Raw genomic sequence first — 26483 nt, forward strand, 5'->3', positions numbered from 1 at the left:
TTGCTCTTCAATAAACTTAGAAGCCATCGCTTCCTCCACCAGTCATGACTGATTTTTATCTTAGTGCACTTTCCTATGCTAATTTCATGTTGGAGACATAAGAGACTGCAGATGCTGGAATAAGGAGGAGCTCAGCAGGCCAGGCATCCTTCAGGCAGGTGAAGTCACGGACAGCGGACACGAGAGCATACAACAGGAGAGTGAACACATGGGAAGTATCTGGCCCAGGTGGCGTACCTGGCTGAGTACTGAAGACCTGTGCTAAGCAACTGTCATCTTCAACATCTTGCTTCAGCAGTCTGAGGCACCCACCTGCTTTAAGCAGTCTTCACTCACACTGGTGCCCAAGAAGAACGTGATTATCTGCCTCAAGGACAATTATCCAGCAGCCCTTACATCCATTATGGTGAAGTACTTTGACAGGTTGGTTATGAAGCACATCAACCTCCTGCCTGAAGAATGACTTAAATCCATTCCAATTTCCCTGCTGTCACAGCAAGTCAACAGCAGACACCATTTCACTGGCTCTTCACTCAGCTCTGGAACATCTGGACAGTGAAGATGCATACACCAGGATGCTCTTCATTGACTACAGCTCAACATTCAACATTATCATCCCCTCGAAACTAATCACTAAGCTACAAGACCTAGACCTTGATACCTCCTTGTGACACACTTGCTTCAATAATAAATATACTTTGAAGTACTCTGAACTTTGAAATGGACGTCAGTGTTTTGGGTCAAGACCCAGCAGACCAGATGAAGACTGAAGTTCCTCCAGCTTCTTGTATGTTACTCAACTTATATCCTTTGATTCCCTTAATATTTGAAACCCTATCATTGTCTTGAATATATACTCAGCAACTAAGCTTCCACAGTCATCTTGGTAGAAAATTGCTGAGATTCACCACCCTCATGGGGATGAAGTTTCTTACCTTCACTGTCCTGAATGATCATCGTACACAGTAAATGAATGGGCACTAAGGAGTATGATAGGACAGAAGGATCTGGGATCCATCATTCCTTGAAAGTGGTGTCACAGGTAATTGCTGTTGTAAAGAGAGCTTAGGCACATTGCCTTTATAAATCAAAGTTCTGAGTACAGCAGTTGAGATGTTATTTATTTTGAAGTTGTATAAGACGTTGGTGAGGCTTATTTGGAGTATTGTGTGAAATTTTGGTCACTTACCTATAGGAAAGATGTAAATAAGATTGAAAGAGTACAGATAAAATTCATAACAATTTTGCCAGGATTTGAGGACTTGAGTTATAGGGAAAGGTTGAATAGGTTAGGACTTCATTCTCTGGATCATAGGAAAATTTGACAGAGGTATACAAAACTATGAGGAGTATAGATAGAGCAAATGCAAGCAGGCTTTTTCCACTGAGGTTGAGTGAGATTAGAACTGGAGGTCATAGGTTAAGGGTGAAATATTAAAGGGGAACTTGAGTGGGAACCTTGTCACTCAGCGGGTAGTGTTAGTGTTGAATGAGCTGCTAGTGGAAGTTGTGGATGTGGGTTTAATGGCTACATTTAAGAGATGTTTGAATAAAAACATGGATAGGAGGGGTTTGTAGGGCTATGGACCAGGTGCAGGTCGTTGGCACTAGGCAGAGTAACAGTTCAGCATGGACTAGATGGACCAAAGGGCCTGTTTTAGTGCTGTGGTGCTCTATGACTCCATGACCAGCCCCTTACTGTGACTTTTTAAAGACAACAATCGTACAAGAATTTCTTTCATTTCCGTGGTTGTCCATTGGATGTTTGAAGAAAGAATGTGTATCAGACATACATCAGTGATTTCCTGTACAAAACTTACTCAATTATTCTTTCCTTGGCATTGAAAGGAGTAAGAGAATCCAGCCCCAGACGGCTTATGACCTGCAGTAAAATAGATAAGGCAATGTTAACAGACCACAGGAAATTGACATAGCTATGCAACCTCTCAAACCGATTCTTTCAGTTCAGTAAATAGCTATTCTGTACTTTAACAATCTTACTTTAACATCATGGTGTAACTTTTAATACCTCAGCCTAATAACAAGTTTAAATGGTTGAAAATATAGCTGTATATTAGCAGCACTGATGTCACCAGTCATTCAGTACTGAAACAGACCATTTGGCCCCAACTGTCTGGTGGGCACGCCTCTGTGTTAACCCCATGTCCCAACACTTGGCTCATAGCATAGTATTGGGAGTTTGATGAGATTCGGTATGCTACCAAAGACCCTTACAAATTCCTACAGTGGTACTGTGGGGAGCAGAGTAGTTGCAGAATAGTTCTGCCTGTTACAGAGACTCCAATGCACCAGATCACAGGAGGCTGCAGAGGGCTCCAACTCAGGCATAACCCTCCCCGCCATCTTCAAGAGATGGTGCCTCAAGAAGGCGGGATCCATCATTAAAGAGTCCCACCGTTCGGGACAAGCCGTCTTCTGATTACTACAATCAGGGAAGAACCCGAAGACCCACACTCATTGTCTTAAGGTCAGCTTCTTCCCCTCTGCTATCAGATTTCTGAACAGTCCATCAACACACAAACACTGCTTCACTATTATTTTGCTCTATTTATTTTATTTAGAGTAATTCTGTTATGTCGTGTACTGCTGCCACAAAAACAACAAATTTCATGACACATGTCCATGATAATAAACTTGATTCGGATTCCTTTATCATGGTGACTAGAATTGCACACTGTACTATGGCTGAGGTCTGACTAAGGCTTTATTTAAGGCAGAGCATAACTTCTTTGCTCTTATATTCATTGCCCCATCTAATAAAGAACAATATCCCAATCTTCTCCTCAGCAAATTATCTGTCAGTGTTGCCACTTTCACATATCTACTGAGTATTTCCAATATTTTCTGTTTTAACTTCAAATCTTCACCACTTGTTATTTTACAATAATACAGATGGAAACAGGCCTTTCAGGCCAACATATCCATGCCAACCATAGTGACCACCAAACAAATCTAATTTTCCTGCATTTGGCCTATATATCTCCAAAACATGCATCCAAATGATTTTTAAATGTTGTTTTGTACCTACTTCAACAACCTCCTCTGGCAGCTTTTTCCATATACAAACCACCCTCTGCATGAAGAAGCTGCCCTCCCACCCACCTATGTCCCTTTTAAAACTTTCCTCATTCATCTTAAACCTATACCCTTCAGTTTTTAGTTCCCTCTCCCAAGGAAAAAGGTTATGTGCATTAACTCTATCTATACCCTTATGATTTTATACACATCTGTAATGTCTCCCCTTGACCTCCTTGTTCTCCAAGGAATAAAGTTCCAGCCTGTCCAACCTCTCCCTGTTTCTCAGACCCTCAAGGCCTGGCAACATTCTTGAAAATCTTCTTTACACCCTTTCTGGTTTAATAATGTCTTTCCTACAAGAGGGCAAGCAAAACTGTACACAATACTCCCAAGAATGGTCTCACCAACATCTTGTACAACTGCAGTATAATGTCCCAACTCCTGTACTCAGTGCCCTGTCTAATGAAGGCCATCGTGCCAAAATCTTCTTCACCCACCCTGTGTACCTGTGTGCTGCTTTCAGCAAAGTATATACAGTGGATTCCGGTTAATTGGGCAGCCGGTTATTTGGGACAACTCTTAAAGAACAAAAACAAATTGATCAATTGTCAGGATTTCTTTCATTTATTTGGGACACTATGCCGCTTAATTGGGGCAGGAACTTTGCCGAACAGGTTCTAACTAGCATCAGTCGTGCGCCCCTGTGTGGCCGTTAGATGCTACACTGTGCTTAGAGTGAACAGTTCGTAACTAGCATCAGTTGTGTGCCTTTGTGTTCAAAAATAAGTGATTTTTGTCACTGATAGAAGATGAGAAATAAGCAATAAGAAAATTCAGAGCTGTTTTGCTCACTGCGGTTTCAAGCATTCAGGTGTGGAGTTGCCAGAAATGGCTGGGAGTCAAAATGCAGCAATTTTACTACTTCAAGTTGGGAACTATGAACAATATGAAGGTATCAATGACCATTTTAAATGTTAGAATGAAAATGAAGATTTGGAGGACGTAATTATCGATAGCATTGTATGAAGGCAGTCCATTATCTGCACTTGGTGCCTGAGTTCATTTTGTTCATTGTATGCACTGGATCAATTCCTCTGTCAATAACTATTAGAAACTAATACACAGTTTTGTAGTACTGTAATACAATTGATAGTGTTCTAATTTGTTCTGTATTTTATTTAAATACATAATTTGGTACTCAGTTCACCTTTTTTATACCTTTTTGACTATTTCCATGAAACTTTGGCTAATTGGGGCAGGTATTTAATTGGTTCAAAATGTATTGGCCCCAATGTGTCCCATTTAACTGGAATCCACTGAATTCATACTCATCGCTCCCTCTGCCCAGGGCCTGACTATTCACTGTGTAAGCCCTACCATAGTTTGTCTTCCCAAAATGCAGAACTTCACACTTATCTAAATTGAAAGCCATTTGCCAGTCTTCTGCCATTTACCTAGCTAATCAAGATCCACCTTTAATTTTTGATGTCTTTGCTGTCGATGATACCACCTTTCTCAATATTATCTGCAAGCTGGAAACACGCCTTGTACATTCATATATTTACATAAATTACAAACGATAAAGGTCCCAGCACCAGCTCCTGTGGCTCTCCATTAGTGGCAGGCCTCCAGTCTGAGAAACAACCTTCACACAGTACTCTCTGCTCCTGCCTTCGAGCCCATTATGAATCCAATGATTAAGTTTCATTATCTGTCTTTCGTAGATCCTGTGAAATCTAACCTTCCGTAGTAGCCTGTCATGCAGGACCTTGTCAAAGGCCTTCAGAATGTCCATACACAGTAGATACCCTCTATTGCCCTGACCTCATCTATCATCTTGATTACCTCTCCGAAAAACCCTGAGGTTTGTCAGACATGATTTTCTGTGCTGACTATCCCTAGTCAAACTGTGTTGATCCAAATGCTGGTAGATCCTGCCTCTCCGAGTTCCCTCCAATAACTTACCCACCTTGTGGGTGTGCTCGTGTTTATGAGATAATAAATTGCTTAATTTCGATCAGTGTTACAACTTCTACAGAACTTCATTCTGTTGTTTTTGCAAACCTGTGAACCTGTTTGTTTTGTTTGAAAAGCAAAACTAGTTACCAAACTATTTTGATGAGAACTAAAATCATCAGCCCTGAGTTTTGGGAGCCCACAAAACAACCTGGCATCAAAAGTTAATCTCAGGATGGTAAGTGTGGCAGACGTTGGACAATGGGAGGTTCTGTAGTGTAACTCTGTGCCTGATGTTCAGACACATTCCCAGCACAGAACAGCAGGTAGGTACTACGTGTTACACCTGACCGAGGGGTAACTGAAGTTGAAAGGGTCAGCAAGGGGTCAATGCCCTGAAAATCCACACGTAACTATGATGCATCCACCCTGCATCATTGTAGCCCTCCCAGCCATTGTGCGCTGCCACAAGAAAGCAGCATCCATCGTCAAGGACCCTCACCATCCAGGCCATACTCTCTTCTCGCTGCTGCCATCAGGAAGGAGGTACAAGAGCCGAAGGTCCCACACAACCAGGGCCAGGAACAGTTCTTACCCTTCAACCATCAGGCTCCTGAACCAGAGTGGATAACTTCACTCATCTCAACACAAAACTGATTCCATAACCTAGTGAATCACCTTCAAGGGCTCTGCAACCCATGTTTTTAGTGACCGTTATTTACCTATCATTTGCACAGTTTGCCTTCTTTTGCAAATTGGTTATTTGTGATTCTATTGCATTTCTTTGTTCTACTTTGAATGCCTGAAAGAAAATGAATCCCTAGTATATGGTGACATTTGCATATTTTTGATAATACATTTACTTTAAACTTTAATTTACATCACACTTCTAAAGACACACAGAGTAGGCCATCCAGCCCATCAAGTCTGTGACAATTCCAAGGAGCCTCTTTCATCTCATTCCTCCCTCTTTACCTGGTTCTACCCCTCACTCGTTTTCTGCCTCACTCGTCCATCAATTCGCCTTTTATTTTACTGTTAATCTGCACTGTTTTATGAAAATGAGAACTAGGGCGTTTTCTGTACACGCTCCCAACATAATGACCAGCTGTTGTTAGAGCCTTGGAAACACGTTGTTCTATCCAAGGACTGGAGTCAGGAGTTGACTGTGTGGAACAGTTTGATCCGCAGTACAAATATCCCTAACATTAATATGTGGTTGAGTTGTAAAACTCCATCGCAGTGAAAGGGATTCAAGTTGACACACGTACCAGTCGAATCTTGTGCTCCTCCTCCAGAATAAACAAGTTTTCCTTCTTCATGTAAAACTCTGCAGCATCCATCATGGCTTTCAGTGGGACGAGGCCTACAAGCTGAGAGCCCACCACAGGCAAGTTCAGATCCTAGGGGGCAAGCACCATTTATCCACCGTGAAAATCAATTAGAAAATAATGCCATAAATCTCTGACTTGGAGTTGAAACTCAAGTATGGCTCCAGTTGTTAAACTAATATCAGAACATTGTGTTGGATTTGGGCATAAAATTGTTATTTTTCTGATATTTTCCTTGTAATTTAACATTACAGAGAACTGTACTGTAATTGTATTTGTACATATGTATTCACCTTATATACATGTAGAGATGGCACATGATGATATGGATGTAATTGTTCATTAAATTTTCTAGCAATTGCAGTACAGTTGTTACCGTATTTTTCTAGAAGCTTCTTAGTGTACTGCAGTAGGTGTCACACCACTTGAATCTGGCTATTTTATAGGTTAATTGTTATCACTGGAATTCTGTTATCTCTAGTCTGAGGTTTCTTGAAGCTCCTACTAACATGGCCCAAGGCATCAAATTTTAAGTCTTGATCTTGAGTGTCTTTTGATCACAAAAGCACCATGATCCAACAACTGAGACCGCAATCATCAGCTATTAGGCAATCGAGCTACAGTAGATTGTCTAATAGGAAGCGTGATTAAGCTGGAAAGGTACACTGAGGATGTTGCTGGAACCTGAGGGCTTGAGTGGGAAGAAGGCCGTTGAGGTGTGATCATAGAGGTGTATAGAATTATGAGGGACATAGATAAAAGTATGCTCACAGACTTTTCCCAGATAGAGCAGTCCAATACTCAATAAGAGTTCAAAGTGTGTTGGTTTATGTTGAGAGGGGAAGATTTAAGGTGGACCTGAAGTGCAGGTTTTTAACACGGAGGGTGGTGCATAAGTAGAATGAAGTGTTGGGCAGTAGAATGAGGGTCTGGGCAGTGTGGTGGTTAGCACACTAATACAGCTCAGGGCAGGCCCATCTCCCCGTGGTCATGTGGCTTTCCTCCGAGCACTCTGGTTGCCTCCCACATTCCAAAGACGAACGGGTTAGGAAGGATGAGTGGGCGTAAGTGTTGGCACCACAAGTGTGTTGACGCTTGTAGGCATACGTGACGCTTCTGTACAGAAAGAAGTGGGAGAAGAGGGTACAATCACAATGTTTAAAAGACATTGGGACAGGTCAAAGGATAGAAAAGGTTTAGAGGGATATGGGCCAAATGTCGGCAACTGCAATCAGCTCAGGAAGATACCTTGGTCAACATGGGTGAACTGGGACAAAGAGCCTGTTTCCATGAGCCTACACGACAGCAAGTATGTGCAAGTATTTCCACAGTACCTCAGCATCCTTGCGGACTTCTTCAAATACCGTGTGCAGTGCAGTCACTTCGAAGTCAAGCAGGTTAGTGGACACCTGGGCAATATTGGCCTCTTCCAAGTACCAGCCAATAGCTTGCACTTTGCTCAGACGTCCTGGCTGCACAAAGCAAAAGAACATGTCACTGAAAGAGGGTCAGCATAGGTGCAGGATAAACCTTAGTCTCCATATAAATGAAATCTGGGTTCAGGTGACAAGAAGGTGTACCGGAGTGAGATAAATCAGCTGGTTGAGTGGTGCCATAATAACAATCTTGCACTCAATGTCAGTAAGACCAAGGAATTGATTGTGAACTTCAGGAAGGGGAAGTCAAGGGAACACACCCCAGTCCTCATCAAGGGATCAGTAGTAAAAGGGTGAGCGTTTCAAGTTTCTGGGTGTCAACATCGCTGAGGATCTATCGTGGGCCCAACGTATTGATGCAATTACAAAGAAGGCACGCCAGTGGCTATATTTCATTAGGAGTTTGAGGAGATTTGGTATGTACCAAAGACTCTAGCAAATTTCTACAGGTGTACCATGGAGAGCATTCTAACTGGTTGCGTCACCATCTGGTATGGAGGGACCACTGCACAGGATTGGAAAAAACTGCAGAGGTTTGAAAAATCGGCCATTTCCATCAAGGACACCAGCCTCCCCACAATCAACAACTTCTTCAAAAGGTGATGCTTCATCACCAGGACGTACCCTCTTCTCATTGCTACCATCAGAGAGGAAGCACAGGAGCCTGAAGACACACACTCAACATTTTAGGAACACCTTCTCCCCCTCCGCCATCAGATTTCTGAATGGACATTGAACTAACACATGAACAGTATCTCACTATTTTTGCTCTTTTTTGGACTAGTTATTTAATTTATATTTACATATATATTTCTTATTGTAATTTAGAGTTTTTAATGTGTTGCACTGTACTGCTGCTGCAAAACTACAAATTTCATGCCATACATCGGTAATATTGAAAGCGATTCTGATTCTGATATTTCAGAGCCACCACCTCAACTTCACCAGTACTGGCATTCCCTTTACATCTGGAGCGTATCAAGTGAGTGGGCAAGGACATGGCAGAGTGCAACTTCATCCATTTTGATTTACACAATCGAAATGTGTATTACTTGTTAAATTGCTAGAAATTGGGTCTTGCTGGGGGCCCAGATGGGCTTGTGCACAAGTCACTGAAGACCCACAGGAAGGTGCAGTAAGTGCGTGGTTGATTAATAAAGTCTGTGGCAGTGTGGGATTGGGATGACATCTGCCTACATCAATACAGACCTGGAAGGCTGAAGGATCCGTTAGCATAACTCCTCTATTCGCGGGTATCTTGAGTATTATAGCTCAGCATTCATGAGGGTATGCACTGTAAACAGTGTAATATTAACAGGTAGTGAAGGGGGGATTAAATTACATTATTACTGAGTATTTGAGGGGTTAAAAGAAGGAGTGAATCTCTGGAATTTATTGCCACAGACAGCTGTGGAGGCCAAGTTATTACAGTAGTTATATTTAAAGCAAGGTTGATAGGTTCTTGATTAATCAGGGTATCAAAGAATATGGGGAGAAAGCAGGAGAATGGGGTTGAGAGGGATAATAAATCAGCCATGATGGAACGGCGAAGCAGGTTCAATGAACTGAATTGCCCCTGTGTCATATGGTCTTATAATACAGTATTAATGAATATTTGGGAGTTATTGGCCGGTATTCGTAGGATTCTAGGGTCTATTGTACATTACTGGGATTTTCATGGGGATCTGAGAGTTATATTATTAGTGGCCATCTGGGAGTTAAAGTACAGTAATACCAGGGGAAATAATTTTAAGGTCTTTGGACAAACGTAAAGGGGGCATGGCAGACATAAATTCTTTACACAGAGAGCAGTGGGCGTATGGGACATCCTGCCAGGCCTGTGATAGAGGCAGATACATTAGGGATCTTTGAGAAACTCTTAGATAGGTAATGAAAGATAGACAAATGGAGGGTTAAGCAGATTGTCTCAGAGTAGGTTGTGGGCTAAAGGGTATGTGGGCTATGGTGCTGTGGTGTTCTGTGTTCTAATACTGGCTGTTGGGGCTATATTCTACTACTGGCTATCCAGTGTTACTGGGTACTGGGGGTTATGCTACAATGTTTCTGGATAAATGGAGGTTACAGTAGTTGGTATCTGGAGTTATAATCCAATATTAGTAAATAGCTGGAAGCTATAGTCCAGTATCTCTTGATATCGCAGGGTTAGAGTACAGTTTTACTGGCCATCTGGAAGTTATCATGCATTTTACTGAATATCTGTCCGCTATGTTACAGGATTAGTGAATATCTGGAAATTATAATGCAATAGCTGTATATCATAGGATTATGCTCCCATGTACATTGGTAAAGGGAGTTATAACACCACATTACTGGATATCTAAATGCTACAGTCCGGTATCTGTGGATATCGCAGGGTTAGAGTACAGTTTTACTAGCCATCTGGAAGTCATCGTGCATTTTAGCGAATACTTATATTCACTAAATTTCAGGATTAGTGAATATCTGGAAGTTATAATCCAGAAGCTGTGTATCATAGGATGATGCTCCCATGTAGGTAGGTAAAGGGAGCTATAACACCACCTTACTGGATATCTAAAGGTTATAGTCCAGTATCTGTGGGTGTCTGCAGGCTCTAATACTGTATCAGGGGATATCCAGGAGCTGTGGTAGAGTTTCTGAGAGTAACTGGGGGTTATAGTTCAATAGTACTAGGTACATGGGGGCTGGGGTTATAGTGGTGTGTTACACAGTATATAGGAGGTGGGGTATATCGTTCAGTATTACTGGGTATTTGATGATTATACACACAAGAGATTTTGCAAATGCTGGAAATCCGGAGGAACACACACAAAATGCTGGAGCAATTCAACAGATCAGGCAGCACCTATGGAGAAGTATAAACAGTTGACCTTTCGGATAAAGATCCATCATCAAGTTAGTTCTGATGAAGGATCTCTGCCCAAAACATCGACTGTCAATAGACGCTACCTGACTTGCTGAGTTCCTTCATCATTTTGTGTGAGTTGCTCTGATGGTTATAGCACAGACTTTGTGTCTGCGACCCACATAGTTCAGCTAAGCCAGCCATCCATATGGTATGGACATGGTTTGGGTTGCATTTACTCTCATAAAGATCGGTATAGGTGTTAGCAGATCCCTTGGAGCTGTAATTTCATCCTGGATGCAAATTATTCTTCTGGGTGTTGAAACCAAAGGCATTGGACAAAGTGAAGACAGAAGAGGCTGGAGATGCTGGAATCAGGATGAGCATACAAGATAATGTGGGAACTGAATGGCTCGAATAGCATCTGTAGGCCAAGCACAGCTTCAGTGACATACTCAACTTTGCTGACGACACCACTCTCACAGGCCGAATCGAAAGTGGCGATGAATCAGCATGTGGAAGGGAGATTGAAAATCTAGCTGAGTGCTGCCATAACAACAACCTCTTACTCAATCTCAGCAAGACCAAAGAGGAAACCAGAGGGCCATGAGCCAGTCCTCATCGGAGGATCAGAGGTGGAGAGGGTCAGCAACTTTAAATTCCTCAGTGTAATTATTTTGGAGGACATGTCCTGGGCCCGGCATGTAAGTGCAATTACAAAGAAAGCACATCAGTGTCTCCAATTCCTTAGAAGTTTGGATAGATTCAGCATGATATCTAAAACTTTGACAAACTTCTATAGATGGGGAATGGAGAGAATATTGACTGGCTGCATCACTGCCTGGTATGGAAACACCAATACCTTGAACAGAAAGTCCTACAAAAAGCAGTGGATTTGGCCCAGTCCATCGCAGGTAAAGCCCTCCCCACCACTGAGCACATCCACATGAAATGTTCTCTCGGGAAAGCAGCATCCATCATCAGGGACCCACACCACCCAGGACATACTCTCTTTTGGCTGCTAACATCACGAAAAAGGTACAGGAGCCTCAGGATTCACACCACTAGATCAGGAACAGTTGTTACTCAACCATTAGGCTCCTGAACCAAAGGGGAAATTTCATTCAACTTCATTTGCCTCATCATTGAAATGTTCCCACAATCTATGGACTCAACTTTCAGGGACTTCCTATCTCATGTTCTTGATATTTCTTGCTTATTTGTTTTTTTATTATTATTTTTATATTTGCACAGTTTGTTGTCTTTTACACATTCATTGAACACCCTGTTGGTGCAGTCTTTCCCTGATTGATGGATTGATTTATTGAGCATGCTCACAAGAAACTGAATCTCAGGGTTGTGTATGGTGACAGATATGTACTTAGATAATAAATTTACTTTGAACTTGGAAATGGACACTTCAAATTTCAGATTGAAATCCTTTATCCAGTGAAGGGTCTTGACCCAAAACATACAGTCCAATTCTGCCCAGAGATACTGCCTGACCTGCTGAGACCTCCGGCATCTTGCTAGTTACATTGGGTTCAATGAAACCACTTGCTGCAACTTTTCTTCGATATTAATGGAAAAAATGAAGCAGGTGGTAGAATTGATGTCCTTGCCAGTGTCACCAGCTTCCTATATGACCATAAGACCACAAGATATAGGAGCAGAATTAGGCCATTCAGCCCATCAAATCTGTTCTGCCATTTCATCTTGGCTGATTTATTATTCTTCTCAATCCTATTCTCCTGACTTCTCTCCATAATCTTTGCCCCTCCCCCTTACTAATCAAGAACCTATCAACCTCTGCTTTAAATATACCTAAAGACTTCACCTCCACAGCTGCCTGTGGCAATGAATTCCACAGATTCAGCACCCTCTGGCTAAAGAAATTCCTCATCATTTCTGTTCTAAAGGGATGTTCTTCTATTCTGAGGCTGTCCTCGCTGGTCCTACCCCACCCTCATCCCACTATAGGAAACATCTAGGCATTTTAATATTCGATAGGTTTCAATGAGATCCCCCTTCATTCTTTGAAACTCCAACAAGAACAGGCCCAGATCCACGAAATGCTGCTCATACGTTAACCCTTTCGTGACTTGGATCATTCCTGAGAATCTCCTCTAGGCCCTCTCTAATGCCAGAACATTCTTTCTTAGATAAGGGGCACAAAACTGCTCACAATACTCCAAGTGTGATCTGACCAGTGCCTTATAAAGCCTCAACCTCAGAACTTACCAGTGTCTTATAAACCTCAGCTTTATAAAGCCCATCCTGCACTACAGGTTGGTTTAACATTGATTTAGATAAACTGATCAGCTGCAGACTGGTTAAGAGGTGAACCTGTTAAACATTCTCTTTTGCTGCTCAGAAGGTTGTTGATTTGTTGCCAACAAACCAGAACTTCCCAGCTATCGTCTGGAGAAAGCCATGGCTGAGTAGATTTGCTTTAAAGAATGGCCTCAAGCAGCGACTGAGTTTTCACTGAAGAGTACCAACCTGGCCCTTCCCTCGGCCCTGCTCGCGGATATCGAGTGCGAGGCGGTGAGCTTGCTCCTTTGTGCTCAAGAGGTTGATGTTGTATGCAATGAGGAAATTCCGCGCTCCGGTTACGGTGGCTCCCCAGTGTGGAACAAAGGTTGCTGTACCAAAATCGGGAGCCCATTCAGGATCCTGTAACTGGAACACAACAGGATGGGTTTAGTAGCACATAGAACATGGAACACTACGGCAACAGACAACCCTTCGGCCCATGATGTTGTGCCAATCTTTTAACCTACTCTAAGATCAATCTAAGCCCTTCTTCCCCCATTGCCTTCCATTTTTCTGTCATCCATTATACACAAGCTGTTGAAAATTGTGGCTTTTCCAGAATGGCACACGCCAGTTGAAGCTAAATTGCATTGCTTTATGTCCATATCCAAGAGACTTCCAGACCCAAACGTCACCCTGCCCCTCTCCCACCTTACCCGGTCTGTAAAGAGGACCACAAACTTTAGTAGGTGCTGCCTGACCGGCTGAGTTCCTCCAGCACTTTGTGTGTTTTACTTTAAGTCTGAAAAGTAATTTCTAAGGGTACTGTGGTGGAAAGGGCTGGGATATTGGAGGGAAGCAAACACAGGAGTAGTGTGGAGTGAAAGACTATTCGGTGTGATTGCTTATACAGTGTTATGGTTATCTTGTCTCAATATTGTCATAGTGACATTCCCCAGGGCTCGGATTTGAACGAAGGGCCCATAATTAAAAAGTTTGGAAAACTGACTCTGAGGAGAGTTCTCTCTGTGCAGGAAGAAGCCATTGGACTGGTCAGGTGAGAACAACAGTGACAAACAGAATGTGGAGAAGTGTGAGGTGATGGAGGCAAAAAAGGCCAGTGAATGTACAACAAATGGTGGGATACTGAGAGCTGCTGGGGACAGAGGATCTTGGAGTCCAGTTCCACAGATCTGCTCAGTAGTGGGACTGGTAGATAAGATGGCTCAGGAGGCAGACAGGACATTTCCCTGGTCAGCTCCTGAGCCATCCCTAGAGCGACGAAGGTGCTTTGTCAAGCAACTTTGCTCTGTCCGCTGCAACGGCAAAACCTTCCAGTGGCTACCCACTTCATTTCCACTTCCACTTCCCATTCCTAAACGGATGTATCTGTCGAAGGCTTTCTCTATTGCAATGATGAGGCCAAACTCAGGTTTGAGGAGCAACACCTCATATTCTGTGTCCCTTCCAACCTAATGGCATGAACGTCGATTTTCGATAAATTCTGATAATTTTTCACTCCTTCCCCTTCTTTCTTTTTCCCATTCCCCATTCTGGCTTCCATCTTAATCCTGCCCTTCTCCTCATCACCTCCCTGTGGCTCCCCTTCCCTTTATTCCATGGTCTATTGCCCTCCAATTAGGTTCCTCCTTTAACACTTCCATCCATCAACTCCCAGAGCATGCCCCTACTATCCCCCTCACCGGGCTTCACCTATCACCTCCCAGTTTGTCCTCATCCCCCCTCCCCCACCTTCTGGCTTCTGCCCCCCTTCCTTTCCAGTCCAAAATGTTCACTCCATAGGTGCTGCCTGCCCTGCCGAGCTCCCCCAGCATTTTGTGTGCATTGCTCAAGATACCCAGCATCTGCAGGATCTCGTGTTTACATGGGGCATCTTGTCAGAATACAGGCGCAGTGAGGTTCTGCTCGGCCACATGTGCACAACTTTGGTCACTGCACCAGGGGAAGAATATGTCAGGATTAAAGAGGATACCAAGGAGATTTACTGAGGCAGGGCTGAAGAATCATAGCTATGAGGAAAGTCTGTCTCAGCTGGGGTTCTCGCTGGAACAAAGGAGACCAAGGGGAGACTTAACTGAAGCAGATAAATTGATGAGAACCCCTGATAGAGTGAAAAGAAAGACATTCATGTCCATAGAGGCAAAAGTTTTAATTAATTCTCAACCATCAGGCTGATTAACATCTCCACCCATTAACACACCCCACCCCTCTTCCCACCACCACTCCTATATTATTTCCTGTCAGCCACCTTATGTACAGACACTCCTGCACCTAGTATCACTTTATGTACGTACAATCGGTCTATGTATATAAGCTAATCTTATGTATTTATATTTATTGTTTTTTAATTGTATTCTTTATTGTGTTTCTTTATGCAGCACAGGATCCAGAGTAACAATCATTTCTTTCTCCTTACTGCAGAATGACACTAAGCAGTCTCAAATCTTGAAAAGATTAGTGTGGAGTTGTAGAAATATTATTCACAACAAAATGGTATAGCACACAAGAACTGAGAAGAGGAAGTAACCAAAATAGCTCTATTTTTAGCCGGCAAGATACAATGAGCCAAATAGTTGCTGTAGCCTCAGTCAGTCCGCCACCCCCGAACGACACGGCAGCTGGTTCCCTCTGTTGCCAACGAAAGGAAGTCTGGATAACAACACCTGCTCGTTAATGCAAATGTCTGATCAGCCAATCATGCGGCAGCAACTCAATGCATAAATGCTTACAGACACGGTCAAGAGGTTCATTTGTTGTATAGACCAGACATCAGAGTGGGGGAGAAATGTGATCTAAGTGACCTCGACTGTGGAATAATTGTTGATGCCAGACGGGGTGGTTTGAGTATCTCTGAAACTTCAGATTTCCTGAGATTATCACGCACAGCAGTCTCTAGAGTTTAGAGAAGAACGGTGTGAGAAACAAAAAACATCCAGTGAGCGGCAGTTCTGTTGGCAAAAGTGCTTTGTTCATAAGTGAGGTCAGAGGAGAATGGCTGGACTATATCAAACTGACAGAAAAGCAACAGTAATTCCAATAACCACATGTTACAACAGTGGTGTGAGGAAGAGCATCCCTGAACACAGAACACGTCGAATCTTGGATGGTTGCAGGAGCTACCTAATAAAGGATCACTGAGTGTATGGCAGCACTTGTTCTAATCCAACTCTGCCAGCTGCATTCACCAACCTTCCCTTACACTGATACTGACATCTTCAAGGAGTGATGACTTAGGAAGATGGCATTCATTAAGGATCTCCACTGCCCAGGACATGCCCTCTTCACACTGTTACTGTCGGGAAGGAGGTACAGAAGCCTGAAGACACACACTCAGTGATTCAGGAACAGCTTCTTCCCCTCCACCATCTGATTTTGAAATGGACACCACCTCACTACTTTGTTATTTCTGTTATTTTGTACTACTTATTCTAGCTTTAATTAATAATTAAACTTAATGTAACTCCGTTTTTTCTTTATATTTATTTATCATGTTTTTAATTGTGCTGCTGCCTTGAAGTTAACGAATTTCACAACAAATGCCAGTGATAGTCAATCTGATTCTGATGTTGGCACAACCAGACATGAGTGCCGTTCTCTTCATTCACAGTTTAGCTAATCACTTCCCTTTTCAGGCTTTGATCCCAGCCAGTGTTTAGAATGATGGAGATTGTGGAAAAAAAGTGGCAGTGTTTACTCAGCACCTTAATATGTCTGCTTAAAAAACTCCAAAGCACGATGATGCTTTATAAGACGTTGATCAGATCACACTTACAGCACTGTATGCAGTTTTGGGCCCCTCTTCTAAGGAAAGATGTGCTGGCGTTGGAGAGGGTCCAGCAGAAATTCACAAGAATGATCCCAGGAATTAACAGGTTAACAAATAAAGAGCATTTGATGTTTCTGGGCCTGTACTCACTGAAGTTCAGAAGAATGCGGCAAGATCTTATTGAATCCTATTGAATATTGAAAGACCTAGACAGAGTGGATGTGGAAAGGATGTTTCCTATAGTGGGAGAGTCTAGGACCAGAGAGCACAGTCTCAGAAAAGAGGAACATACAATTAGAACAGCGATGAAGAGGAAATCTTTTTAGCCAGAGGGTTGTGAATCTGTGGAATTCATTGCTACAAATGGCTGTAGAGGCCGGGTGATTGAGTATTTTTAAAGCAGAGCTTGATAGGTTCTTGATTAGAAAGGGCATCAAAGGTTAAAAGGAGAATGGGGTTGAGAGGGATAATTATCACTCCAATGCCAGCATACCTTTGTCGACAGGCATTCTCAGTGGGAGGAAAGGAATTGTTGATGTTTCAGGTTGAAACCTTGCCAGAGGTCCTTGACAGTTCCTTTCTCCCCTACAGATGCTGCTTGACCCACTGAGTAGATTGCATATTGCTCCTGATTCCAGCATCTCCTGTGCCTCTAAATACCGTCGATCCTCCTTTGCCTACCTTTCCCTGTAGCCCTTCGTATTCACCAGCTCGAATGCTGGGCAGTGCTCTGCGACGCTCCTTTCGCGCTGCTTCTCCGTATAAATAGACTGTAAGAAGAGTAACAGTGTTATTCAATCAGACACGAACAAGCTGGGTAATTAAAGAAACTGCAGAGAGGGTTTTCCAGGATGCTGCCTGGATCAAGCTATCTCTCTGGAACAAAGGAAGGTAAGAGGTGACTTAATAGGCATGTACAAGAGTCATAGGTCAAGAGGGCAGCCAGAGACATTTCCCCAGGGCAAAAAATGGGTAATACAAGTGGACATAATTTTAAGATGATTGGAGGAAAGTATAAGGAAGGTGACAGAGGTACGTTTTTTTACACAGAGTGGTTTCTGTGTAATGTCCCGCCAGAGCTGGTGGTAAAAGCATTTAGGTAAGCACATGGATGATAGAAAAATGGAGGGCTGTGTAGGAGAGAAGGGTTAGATTGATTTTAGAGTAGGTTAAAAGGTCAGCACAACATCGTGGGCCTGTACTGTGCTGTAGTGTTTTATGTTCTCTGAACACTGGAGAATGATAAGCCTGGTCCTTCGGCTGAGATATCTAAATTGGAGGAAGGCCAATTTTGATGGCCTGTACAGTGCTGTAGTGTTTTGTGCTCCACATGTTCTTCAGGACGCTGCCTTGAGTTCTGGTCACGCTAAGTAAGTATCACCTAATGGTGAGTGGGTCAAAAACGTGGAGAACAGAGCTCCAGGTGATAGCTGGGTCCACAAATGGCCAGGCACACTTTTTAACTGCTGACAAGTGGAGAATTCAGAGGAAGAAGGAGATATGACAGCCTGTGGAGAAAAATCACTAAATGTAAATGCACAACTAATTAAAGGCAGTTGAGAAGGTTGACATAACGTTTGGTGTCAAGAAGGCTAAAGACTCAGTCTAAAGTGATGGTTCCATCACACAGCCACTGCCACACCCATCTCGAGGACCACGTTCTGCTGTGGCACAGAGGCTGTGGCGGAAACGGAACAACACCAGAAATTTCAGAGGAACTCAGCAGGTCAGGTAGCATTGCAGGAGAGGAATAAAGAATCAACCTTTCAGACCGAGACCCTTCGTCCAATTCCGATGAAGGGTCTCAACCCAAAATGTAATTTCTCTCCCTAGATGCTGCCTGACCTGCTGAGTTCCTCCAGCATTTTGTGTGTGTTGCTCTGGATTTCCAACATCTGCAGAATATTTTGTGTTTATGAGCAGTATTTAGGGACTTGAATGATGAGGTCAGGTTCTGTGGCCCAAGTTGCCTGTTCCTCTGAATTCTCTGTTCCTCAACAGTTAAGTAGATTTCCCAGCCCTCAGTGATCCCAGCTGTCATTTGCCCACAGAGCTCCCTCCACCTTTTGCCTCTCGCCAATGAGTGATATTTTAAATAGTGCAATCAAAATCCAGGCAACAGCAGATGTTTGGTGTTCAACCTAAATGGGGTTTTATTAAAACGGAAAAAGGACATGGAATTGAAGCTGCAATAAAGTATTTTCTTTAGTTGCTGAAGTAATGCACAGAGCCATAATCTTAAACACTTGAGGAGGGAAACATTTCTTCATACGAAGATCAGCACGACATAAATGAGTTCCCTCCCTAAGCCCACCTCCCCCCAAGTCGCCCAAACCCCTTCCCCCATTCCCTCCAAAAGCTCCAGAGGTGTTCACGCTGGAGAGGCTGCGGGGGAGAGGATGGAGTTGGAGATTTCATTAACGGGCAGAGGTGGGGTAGTCTGGTCTTGTTTTTGCCGGGGCAAGGTAGAAAATATGGCTGATCTCTGGAACATGCTGCCAGGGGAGGTGGTGAAATCAGATACAATAACTGTTTAAAAGGCAAGGCATAGAAGGATAGTGCCCTATTGTGGGCATGTTAGGTAAAAAGGGCAGCACAGCAATGGTGGTTGAGGGGCTTGTTGAGTGCTGCTTAACTTTTTGACTCTCAATTGGGATGTGAAACATTCACATCTTGAACTGGGGGCTTTCTGTTAGGCAAGTTACCGATCGGCCACCAAGTAATCTTGTTCTATTGACCACAGCCTTTGGTCTTCATAAATCAAAGTATTGAGTATAGGAGTTGGGATGTTATGTTGAAGTTGTATAAGACATGGGTGGGGCCTAATTTGGAGTATTGTGTGCAGTTTTGGTTAGCCACCTACAGGAAATATATCAATAAGATCAAAAGAGTGCAGAGAAAATTTACAAGAATCCTTGTAAGGACTTCAGGACTTGAGTTATAGGAAAAGTTTGAATAAGTTTGGACTTTATTCCCTAGAGTGTGGAAGGCTGAGGGGAGTTCTGATAGCGGTATACAAAATTAGGAGTGGTATAGATAGGCTTTTTCCACCGAGGTTGGGTGGAACTAGAACTAAAGGTCATGGGTTAAGGGTGAAAGGTGAAATATTTAAGGGAAACATGAGAGGCTACTTCTTCACTCAGAGGGTGGTAAGGTGCGCTCAGGGACCAGGTTGTGTGCCCATCCCTCTCAGACACCCACAGGGACCTGATTGTATGCAACTACCCTCTTTCCAACAGGGTCCTAAAGTTCCTCTCATGGTTCGTCCAAGCAGTATTCACTCACCAGGTACCTCCAGCTTCTTCGCAAGCCGTTTCCCAAACTCAGTTGCACACTGGACACATTCCTCCATGCGGACGTTACGCACTGGGATGAAGGGACACACATCCAGAGCTCCCAGCCTGGGATGTTCACCTGCCGGTAAAACTCAACATATTAAGACGAGAGCTGAACATCTCTCAAAGCCACCACAAAGTCTTATGAAGATACGTTGAGCAAGCTGGGGTTTCTCTCTCTGAAGTGGAGGAGGAGAGGTGACTTATAGAGATAAGAGGCATAGATTGAGTAACTCTTAGATAGGCACATGGATGAAAGATTAAGTATGAAAGATTAAGGATGAAAGAGGGGAGGGTATGAGACCACAATCACAGAACACAGAACATTGTACAGCACAGAAACCCTTCACCCCACTATGCCTGTGCCATGTTTAATACCAAATTAAATTAATTCCTTCTGCCTTTGTATGATCCTGTGCTCATAGAAAACCTACAGCACAATACAGGCCCTTTGACCCACAGAGTTGTGCAGAACATGTCCCTACCTTAGAAATTACTAGGCTTACCCATAGCTTTCTAATTTACTAAGCTCCATGTACCTGTCTAAAAGTTTCTTAGAAGACCCTATCGTATCTGCCGGCAGCCCATTCCATGCACTCACCGCTCTCTGAGTAAAAAACTTACCCCTGACATCCCCTCTGTACCTACTCCCCAGCACCTTAAACCTGTGTCCTCTTGTGGCAACCATTTCAGCCCTGGGAAAAAGCCTCTGACTCTCCACACAATCAATGCCTCTCATCATCTGATACACCTCTATCAGGTCACCTCTCATCCTCCATCGCTCCAAGGAGAAAAGGCCGAGTTCACTCAACCTGTTCTCATCAGGCATGCTCCCCAATCCAGGCAACATCCTTGTAAATCTCCTCTGCACCCTTCCTATGGCTTCCACATCCTTACTAGAGTGAGGCAACCAGAACTGAGCACAGTACTCCAAGTGGGGTCTGACCAGGGAAAAACAAATTCCAGCCTCTCCATGTAACTCGAGCCCTCGTTGTGAATCTTTTCAGCACCCATTCCTGCTTACTGGAATGCCACACACAGAGTTCTCTGTGTCGGCATCACACAATCCCCACGAGTACACCGATCCCGAAGCTTTATACAATAAACCAGCATCCACCTACCTCGGTGTGTTACCATGTCAATGAGCTGATAGGCCACCTCAGCAGCGTTCAGCGCTCCGTTCACTACAGCCTCTGGAGAGCCAACGAATGTGTACACTGTCCGATTCGTGGACTGGCCAGGGTCCACATCCAACAGCGAGCAGCCCTTGGTTTGTGAAATGGCGTCAGCAATGGCATCAATGACCTACCAGGAAAACAATTCACGGAGCCGTCTGAGTTCCTGAATTCATTCTTCACAACGGTATCCACCAAGGAGAAGGACATGGGCAACGGTGCGATGAGGTAGAGCTATGTTGATACTTAACACATGTTGATGTTAAGAAGGAAGAGGTGTTGTGTGCATTAAGACACATGAAAATAGATAAATCACCAGGACATGATAGGATATGTGCCAGGATACTGAAGGAGGCAAGGTGGGAGATTCCTGGTGTCCTGACAGAGATCCTTGTATCCTCTAGCTCCAGGCAAGTTTCCAAAAAGCTGGAGAACAGCCAATATTGTCCCACTATCCCTACAATCTTCCTCCAGTGTTCCAGTTTTTTTCTCTGTTCCTGCCATCCCCCTCCCCTCCCAGCCTGTCCGTCACCCATTCCATCCCCCTCCCCTCCCAGCCTGTCCGTCACCCATTCCATCCCCCTCCCCTCCCAGCCTGTCCGTCACCCATTCCGTCCCCCTCCCCTCCCAGCCTGTCCATCACCCATTCCATCCCCCTCCCCTCCCAGCCTGTCCGTCACCCATTCCGTCCCCCTCTCCTCCCAGCCTGTCCGTCACCCATTCCGTCCCCCTCCCTTCCCAGCCTGTCTGTCACCCATTCCGTTCCCCTCCCCTCCCAGCCTGTCCGTCACCCATTCCATCCCCCTCCCCTCCCAGCCTGTCCGTCACCCATTCGTGGTTCTGTACACCTACTACCCACACATTTCACCCCTTGGATCCACCCACCATAAACCTCTCCCCTGATGGTTCCCATTATCACCTTTCTCACTTTCCAGACTTAGACATTTATCATATAGGTGGTGGGTGGAGATACATCTCCACCAAAGGAGGTGTAAGACACTCCGTCCCTCTGCTAGCCTGCAGTTCACCCTTGGGCAAGGTGTAGCACCTGCTTCTCCCTCCAATCAGGGCCACGTGAAGCCATGGAGGCAGGAGGTGGATGGTCATATGAGGAGCTGGCGCCTATCACAAGTCCTGGTTATGTGACCACTGAAGCCAGGCAGACAACCTCTGAAGAATATTAATAATGGCAGGGGCCACCCCCTCTTGTAAACACATTACCCAGAAGAAGGCAATGGCAAATCACTTCTGTAGAAAATTTTTCCAAGAACAGTCATGGTCATGGATAGAGAATGCCATGGATATGACATGGCATATAATGATGACATTCAGCATTGCTGCTTTTCACCTCCAATATTCCCCCTCCCCACCACCTAACTCTATTTGCCCCTTTGACTGATCTACATCTATCATCCACCTGCCATTGTCTCAAATCCTCCTCCACTCCCCTCTCCTACCTGGCACAACCTGCCAGTCATCTTACGCCCCTCCTCAGTCCACCAGTCATCTCGGACTACCATCTCACGCCAATATTGGTCATCTTCCCTCTCCACACTCAGTCCTAATGCAGATTCTCGACCCCAAAAGTTCAAGGTAAATTAACACCACCGTATACTACCCTGAGATCTGTCAGGGTATAAAGTTGACAGTAGATAAGGTCATAAAGAGGTGTTCTGGCACATTGACCTTCATAAGCCAATACTTTGAGAACTGGAGTTGAATGTTACGTTTAAAGTTGCATAAGATATGTGAGGACTAATTTGGAGTATTATGTGCATTTCTGGGTCACCTACCTACAGGAAAGACAGAAACATAGAAAACCTACAGCACAATCCTGGCCCTTTGGCCCACAAAGCTGTGCCGAACATGCTTTGCCTGAGAAATTACCTAGGGTTACCCATAGCCCTTTATTTTTCTGAGCTCCACATATCTGTCCAGGAGTCTCTTAAAAGACCCTACTGTGTTTGGCTCCACCACCATCGCTGGCAGCCCATTCCACGCACTCACCACTCTCTGCAAAAAAAACTTAACCCCGACATCTCCTCTGTACCTACTTCCAAACACCTCAAAACCATGCCCTCTCATGCTAACCATTTCCACCCTGGGAGAAAGCCTCTGACTATCCACACAATCAATGCTTCTCATCATCTTATTCACCTCTATCAGATCACCTCTCATCCTCAGTTGCTCCAAGGAGAGTTCACTCAACCTATTTTCATAAGGAATGCTCCCCAATCCAGGCAACATCCTTGTAAATCTCCTCTGCACCCTTTCTATGGTTTCCACATTCTTCCTATAGTGAGGCAACCAGAACTGAGCACAGTACTCCAAGTGGGGTCTGACCAGGGTCCTGTATAGCTGCAACATTACCTCTCAGCTCCTAAACTGAATTCCATGATTGATGAAGGCCAATACACCGTATGCTTTCTTAACCACAGATTCAACCTGCGCAGCAGCTTTGAGTGTCCTATGGACTCAGACCCCAAGATCCCTCTGATCCTCCGATCCCTCTGATCCTCCACACTACCAAGAGTCTTACCATTAATACTATATTCTGTTATCGTCTTATCCTCTTGCTCTTCACATACTTGTAGAATGCCTTGGGGTTTTCCTTAATCCTGTCCGCCAAGGCCTTCTCATGGCCCCTTCTGCCTCTCCTAATTTCTTCCTTGAGCTCCTTCCCGCTAGCATAATCTTCTAGATCTCTATCATTACCTAGCTTTTTGAACCTTTCGTAAGCTCTTCTTCTTGACTAGATTTACAACAGCCTTTGTACACCACGGTTCCTGTACCCTACCATCCTTTCCCTGTCTCATTGGAATGTACTTATGCAGAACTCCACGCAAATATCCCCTAAACATTTGCCACATTTCTTCCGTACATTTCCCTGAAAACATCTGTTTCCAACTTATGCTTCCAAGTTCATGCCTGATAGCCTCATAATTCCCCTTACTCCAATTAAACGCTTTCCTAACTTGTCTGTTCTTATCCCTCTCCAATGCGATGGTAAAGGAGATAGAATTGTGATCACTATCTCCAAAATGCTCTCCCACCGAGAGATCTGACGTCTGACCAGGTTCATTTCCCAATACCAGATCAAGTACAGCCTCTCCTCTTGTAGGCTTCTCTACATATTGTGTCAAGAAACCTTCCTGCACCCACCTAACAAACTCCACCCGATCTAAACCCCTCGGTCTAGGGGCATGCCAATTGATGTTTGGGAAATTAAAATCTCCCATCATGACAACCCTGTTATTATTACACCTTTCCAGAATCTGTCTCCCTATCTGCTCCTCAATGTCCCTATTACTATTGGGTGGTCTATAAAAACACCCAGTAGAGTTATTGACCCCTTCCTGTTCCTAACCTCCACCCACAGAGACTCCGTAGACAACCCATCCATGACTTCCTCCTTTTCTGCAGCCGTGACACTATCTCCGATCAACAGTGCCACATCCCCACCTCTTTTGCCTCCTTCCCTGTCCTTTCTGACACATCTAAAATCCAGCGCTTGAAGTAACCGTTACTGTCCCTGAGCCATCCAAGTCTCTGTAATGGCCACCACATCATAGCTCCAAGTACTGATCCACCCTCTAAGCTCATCCGCTTTGTTCACAATACTCCTTGCAGTAAAATAGACACATTTCAAACCATCAGTCTGAGCGCGTCCCTTCTCTATCACCTGCCTATCCTCCCTCAGACACTGTCTCCAAGCTTTCTCTATTTGTCGGCCAATCACCTCTTCCTCCGTCTCTTCAGTTTGGTTCCCACCCCCCAGCAATTCTAGTTTAAACTCTCCCTATTAGCCTTAGCAAACCTTCCCACCAGGATATTGGATTCACGTGCAACTCGTCCTTTTTGTACAGGTCACTACCTTTATGGTCCTGCTTCTCAACTTCCTTCCTAACTCTCTGTAGTCTGTTTTCAGGACCTCCTCCCTTTTCCTGCCTATGTCGTTGGTATCAATATGTACCATGACCTCTGGCTGTTCTCCTTCCCACTTCAGGATATCGTGAATGTGATGAGAAACATCCCAGACCCTGGCACCTGGGAGGCAAACTACCATCGTGCCTCTTTCCTGTGTCCACGGAATCGCCTGTCTGACTCCCTAACTATAGAGTCCCCTACCACTGCTGCCATCCTCCTCCTTTCCCTACCCTTCTGAGACACAGGGCCGGACTCTGTGTCAGAGGCGTGACCACTGTTGCTTCCCCCAGGTAGGCCGCCCCCCCAACAGTACTCAAGCAGGAGTACTTATTGTCAAGAAAGAATACTGAGAAAATTTACAAGGATGTTGCCAGGACTTGAGGACCTGATTTTTAGGGAAAGTTTGTAAAGGTTAGGACTTTATTCCCTAGAACATAGAAGAATGAGGGAAGATTTGATAAAAGTATACAGAATTAGGTGGGTTGTAGATAGGGTACATACAGGCTTTTTCCACTGAGGTTGGATGGGACTAGAACCAGAGGTTGTGACTCTAACTCTTCCCCCCCCCCCCCCCACAGAACCTGCTGGACCCCCTGAGTTCCTCCAGCAGATTAAGGTGCTGCAGACTCCTCCTATCCAAACACGAGATATCTCAGACCTCGATCAAAGGCCGGGCTGCTTGTCGCTTTGTCCAAACATAATTCCCCAACGAGGATGATAAAATCATTCAGGCAAACATGATTGCCGCACTTGTCCAATGTAGGAGATCTCAATGGGGCAGATTATCTAAGTTGTTGTTTGTTTGTGTCCAATCTTCAATTCCTTTTCAGGCCCTCAAAGTCAGGCCCCTATTTAATGTTTTGTTTAAAACATAGAACAGTACAGCACAGGAACAGACCCCACACCTCGACAATTAATACAATGCCAAATTAGTCTATTTAGTTCTGTCTGTGTATGATCCATGTCTCTCATGTGTCTATCCAAGAGCCTCTATCGTATTTGCCGAGACCAACAACCCAGCGGCACATTCCAGGCACCCAATCCTCTCTAAAACACTCGAGCACACAGCTTTGAACTTTGAACTTACCCCCCTTATCTTAACTGGAGGCCCTCTGATTTAACATTTCTACCCTTCGACAGAGATGCTGACTATCTATTCTGACTGCCTTTATCCAGAACAGTAACAAAGGGTAAAGCATTTGACTTGGAGTCTAATGAGCTCGGGGCCTCAACTCTGAACTGATTTTATAACCTATGGACTCACTTTCAGAGACTTGGCAGCTCATGCTCTCAGTATTATTTATTTAGTTCTTTTGTACAGTTTGTCCTCTTTTGCACATTGATCGTTTGGCAGTCATCGTGTGTAGCTTTTCATTTATTCCGTTGTATTTTGCTG

At 44.2% G+C, this 26483-nt stretch overlaps 1 protein-coding gene and 1 long non-coding RNA gene across 3 annotated transcripts in view; one reads left to right on the forward strand and one right to left on the reverse strand.

Annotated features, from left to right (window-relative positions):
- LOC140728142 (uncharacterized) overlaps positions 1–16347 on the forward strand; it is a 39678-nt gene extending 23331 nt beyond the window's left edge. Inside the window, exon 2 of the long non-coding RNA XR_012099005.1 lies at positions 15306–16347. This is a non-coding gene — a long non-coding RNA (uncharacterized lncRNA). The remainder of the gene's footprint in view (positions 1–15305) is intronic.
- Positions 1–26483, reverse strand: part of ftcd (formimidoyltransferase cyclodeaminase) — a 51709-nt gene that overhangs the window by 16817 nt on the left and 8409 nt on the right. For both annotated transcript variants that reach the window (XM_073046373.1, XM_073046372.1), the window contains exons 2-8: positions 21107–21290; positions 19936–20064; positions 17332–17420; positions 13110–13289; positions 7661–7798; positions 6267–6398; positions 1821–1882 (exon numbers count right to left, since the gene is read on the reverse strand). In XM_073046373.1, the coding sequence (XP_072902474.1) occupies positions 1821–1882; positions 6267–6398; positions 7661–7798; positions 13110–13289; positions 17332–17420; positions 19936–20064; positions 21107–21290 (914 nt within the window). The remainder of the gene's footprint in view (positions 1–1820; positions 1883–6266; positions 6399–7660; positions 7799–13109; positions 13290–17331; positions 17421–19935; positions 20065–21106; positions 21291–26483) is intronic.

This window comes from Hemitrygon akajei, chromosome 5 (assembly GCF_048418815.1).
Source record: "Hemitrygon akajei chromosome 5, sHemAka1.3, whole genome shotgun sequence".
Classification (NCBI taxonomy): domain Eukaryota; kingdom Metazoa; phylum Chordata; class Chondrichthyes; order Myliobatiformes; family Dasyatidae; genus Hemitrygon; species Hemitrygon akajei.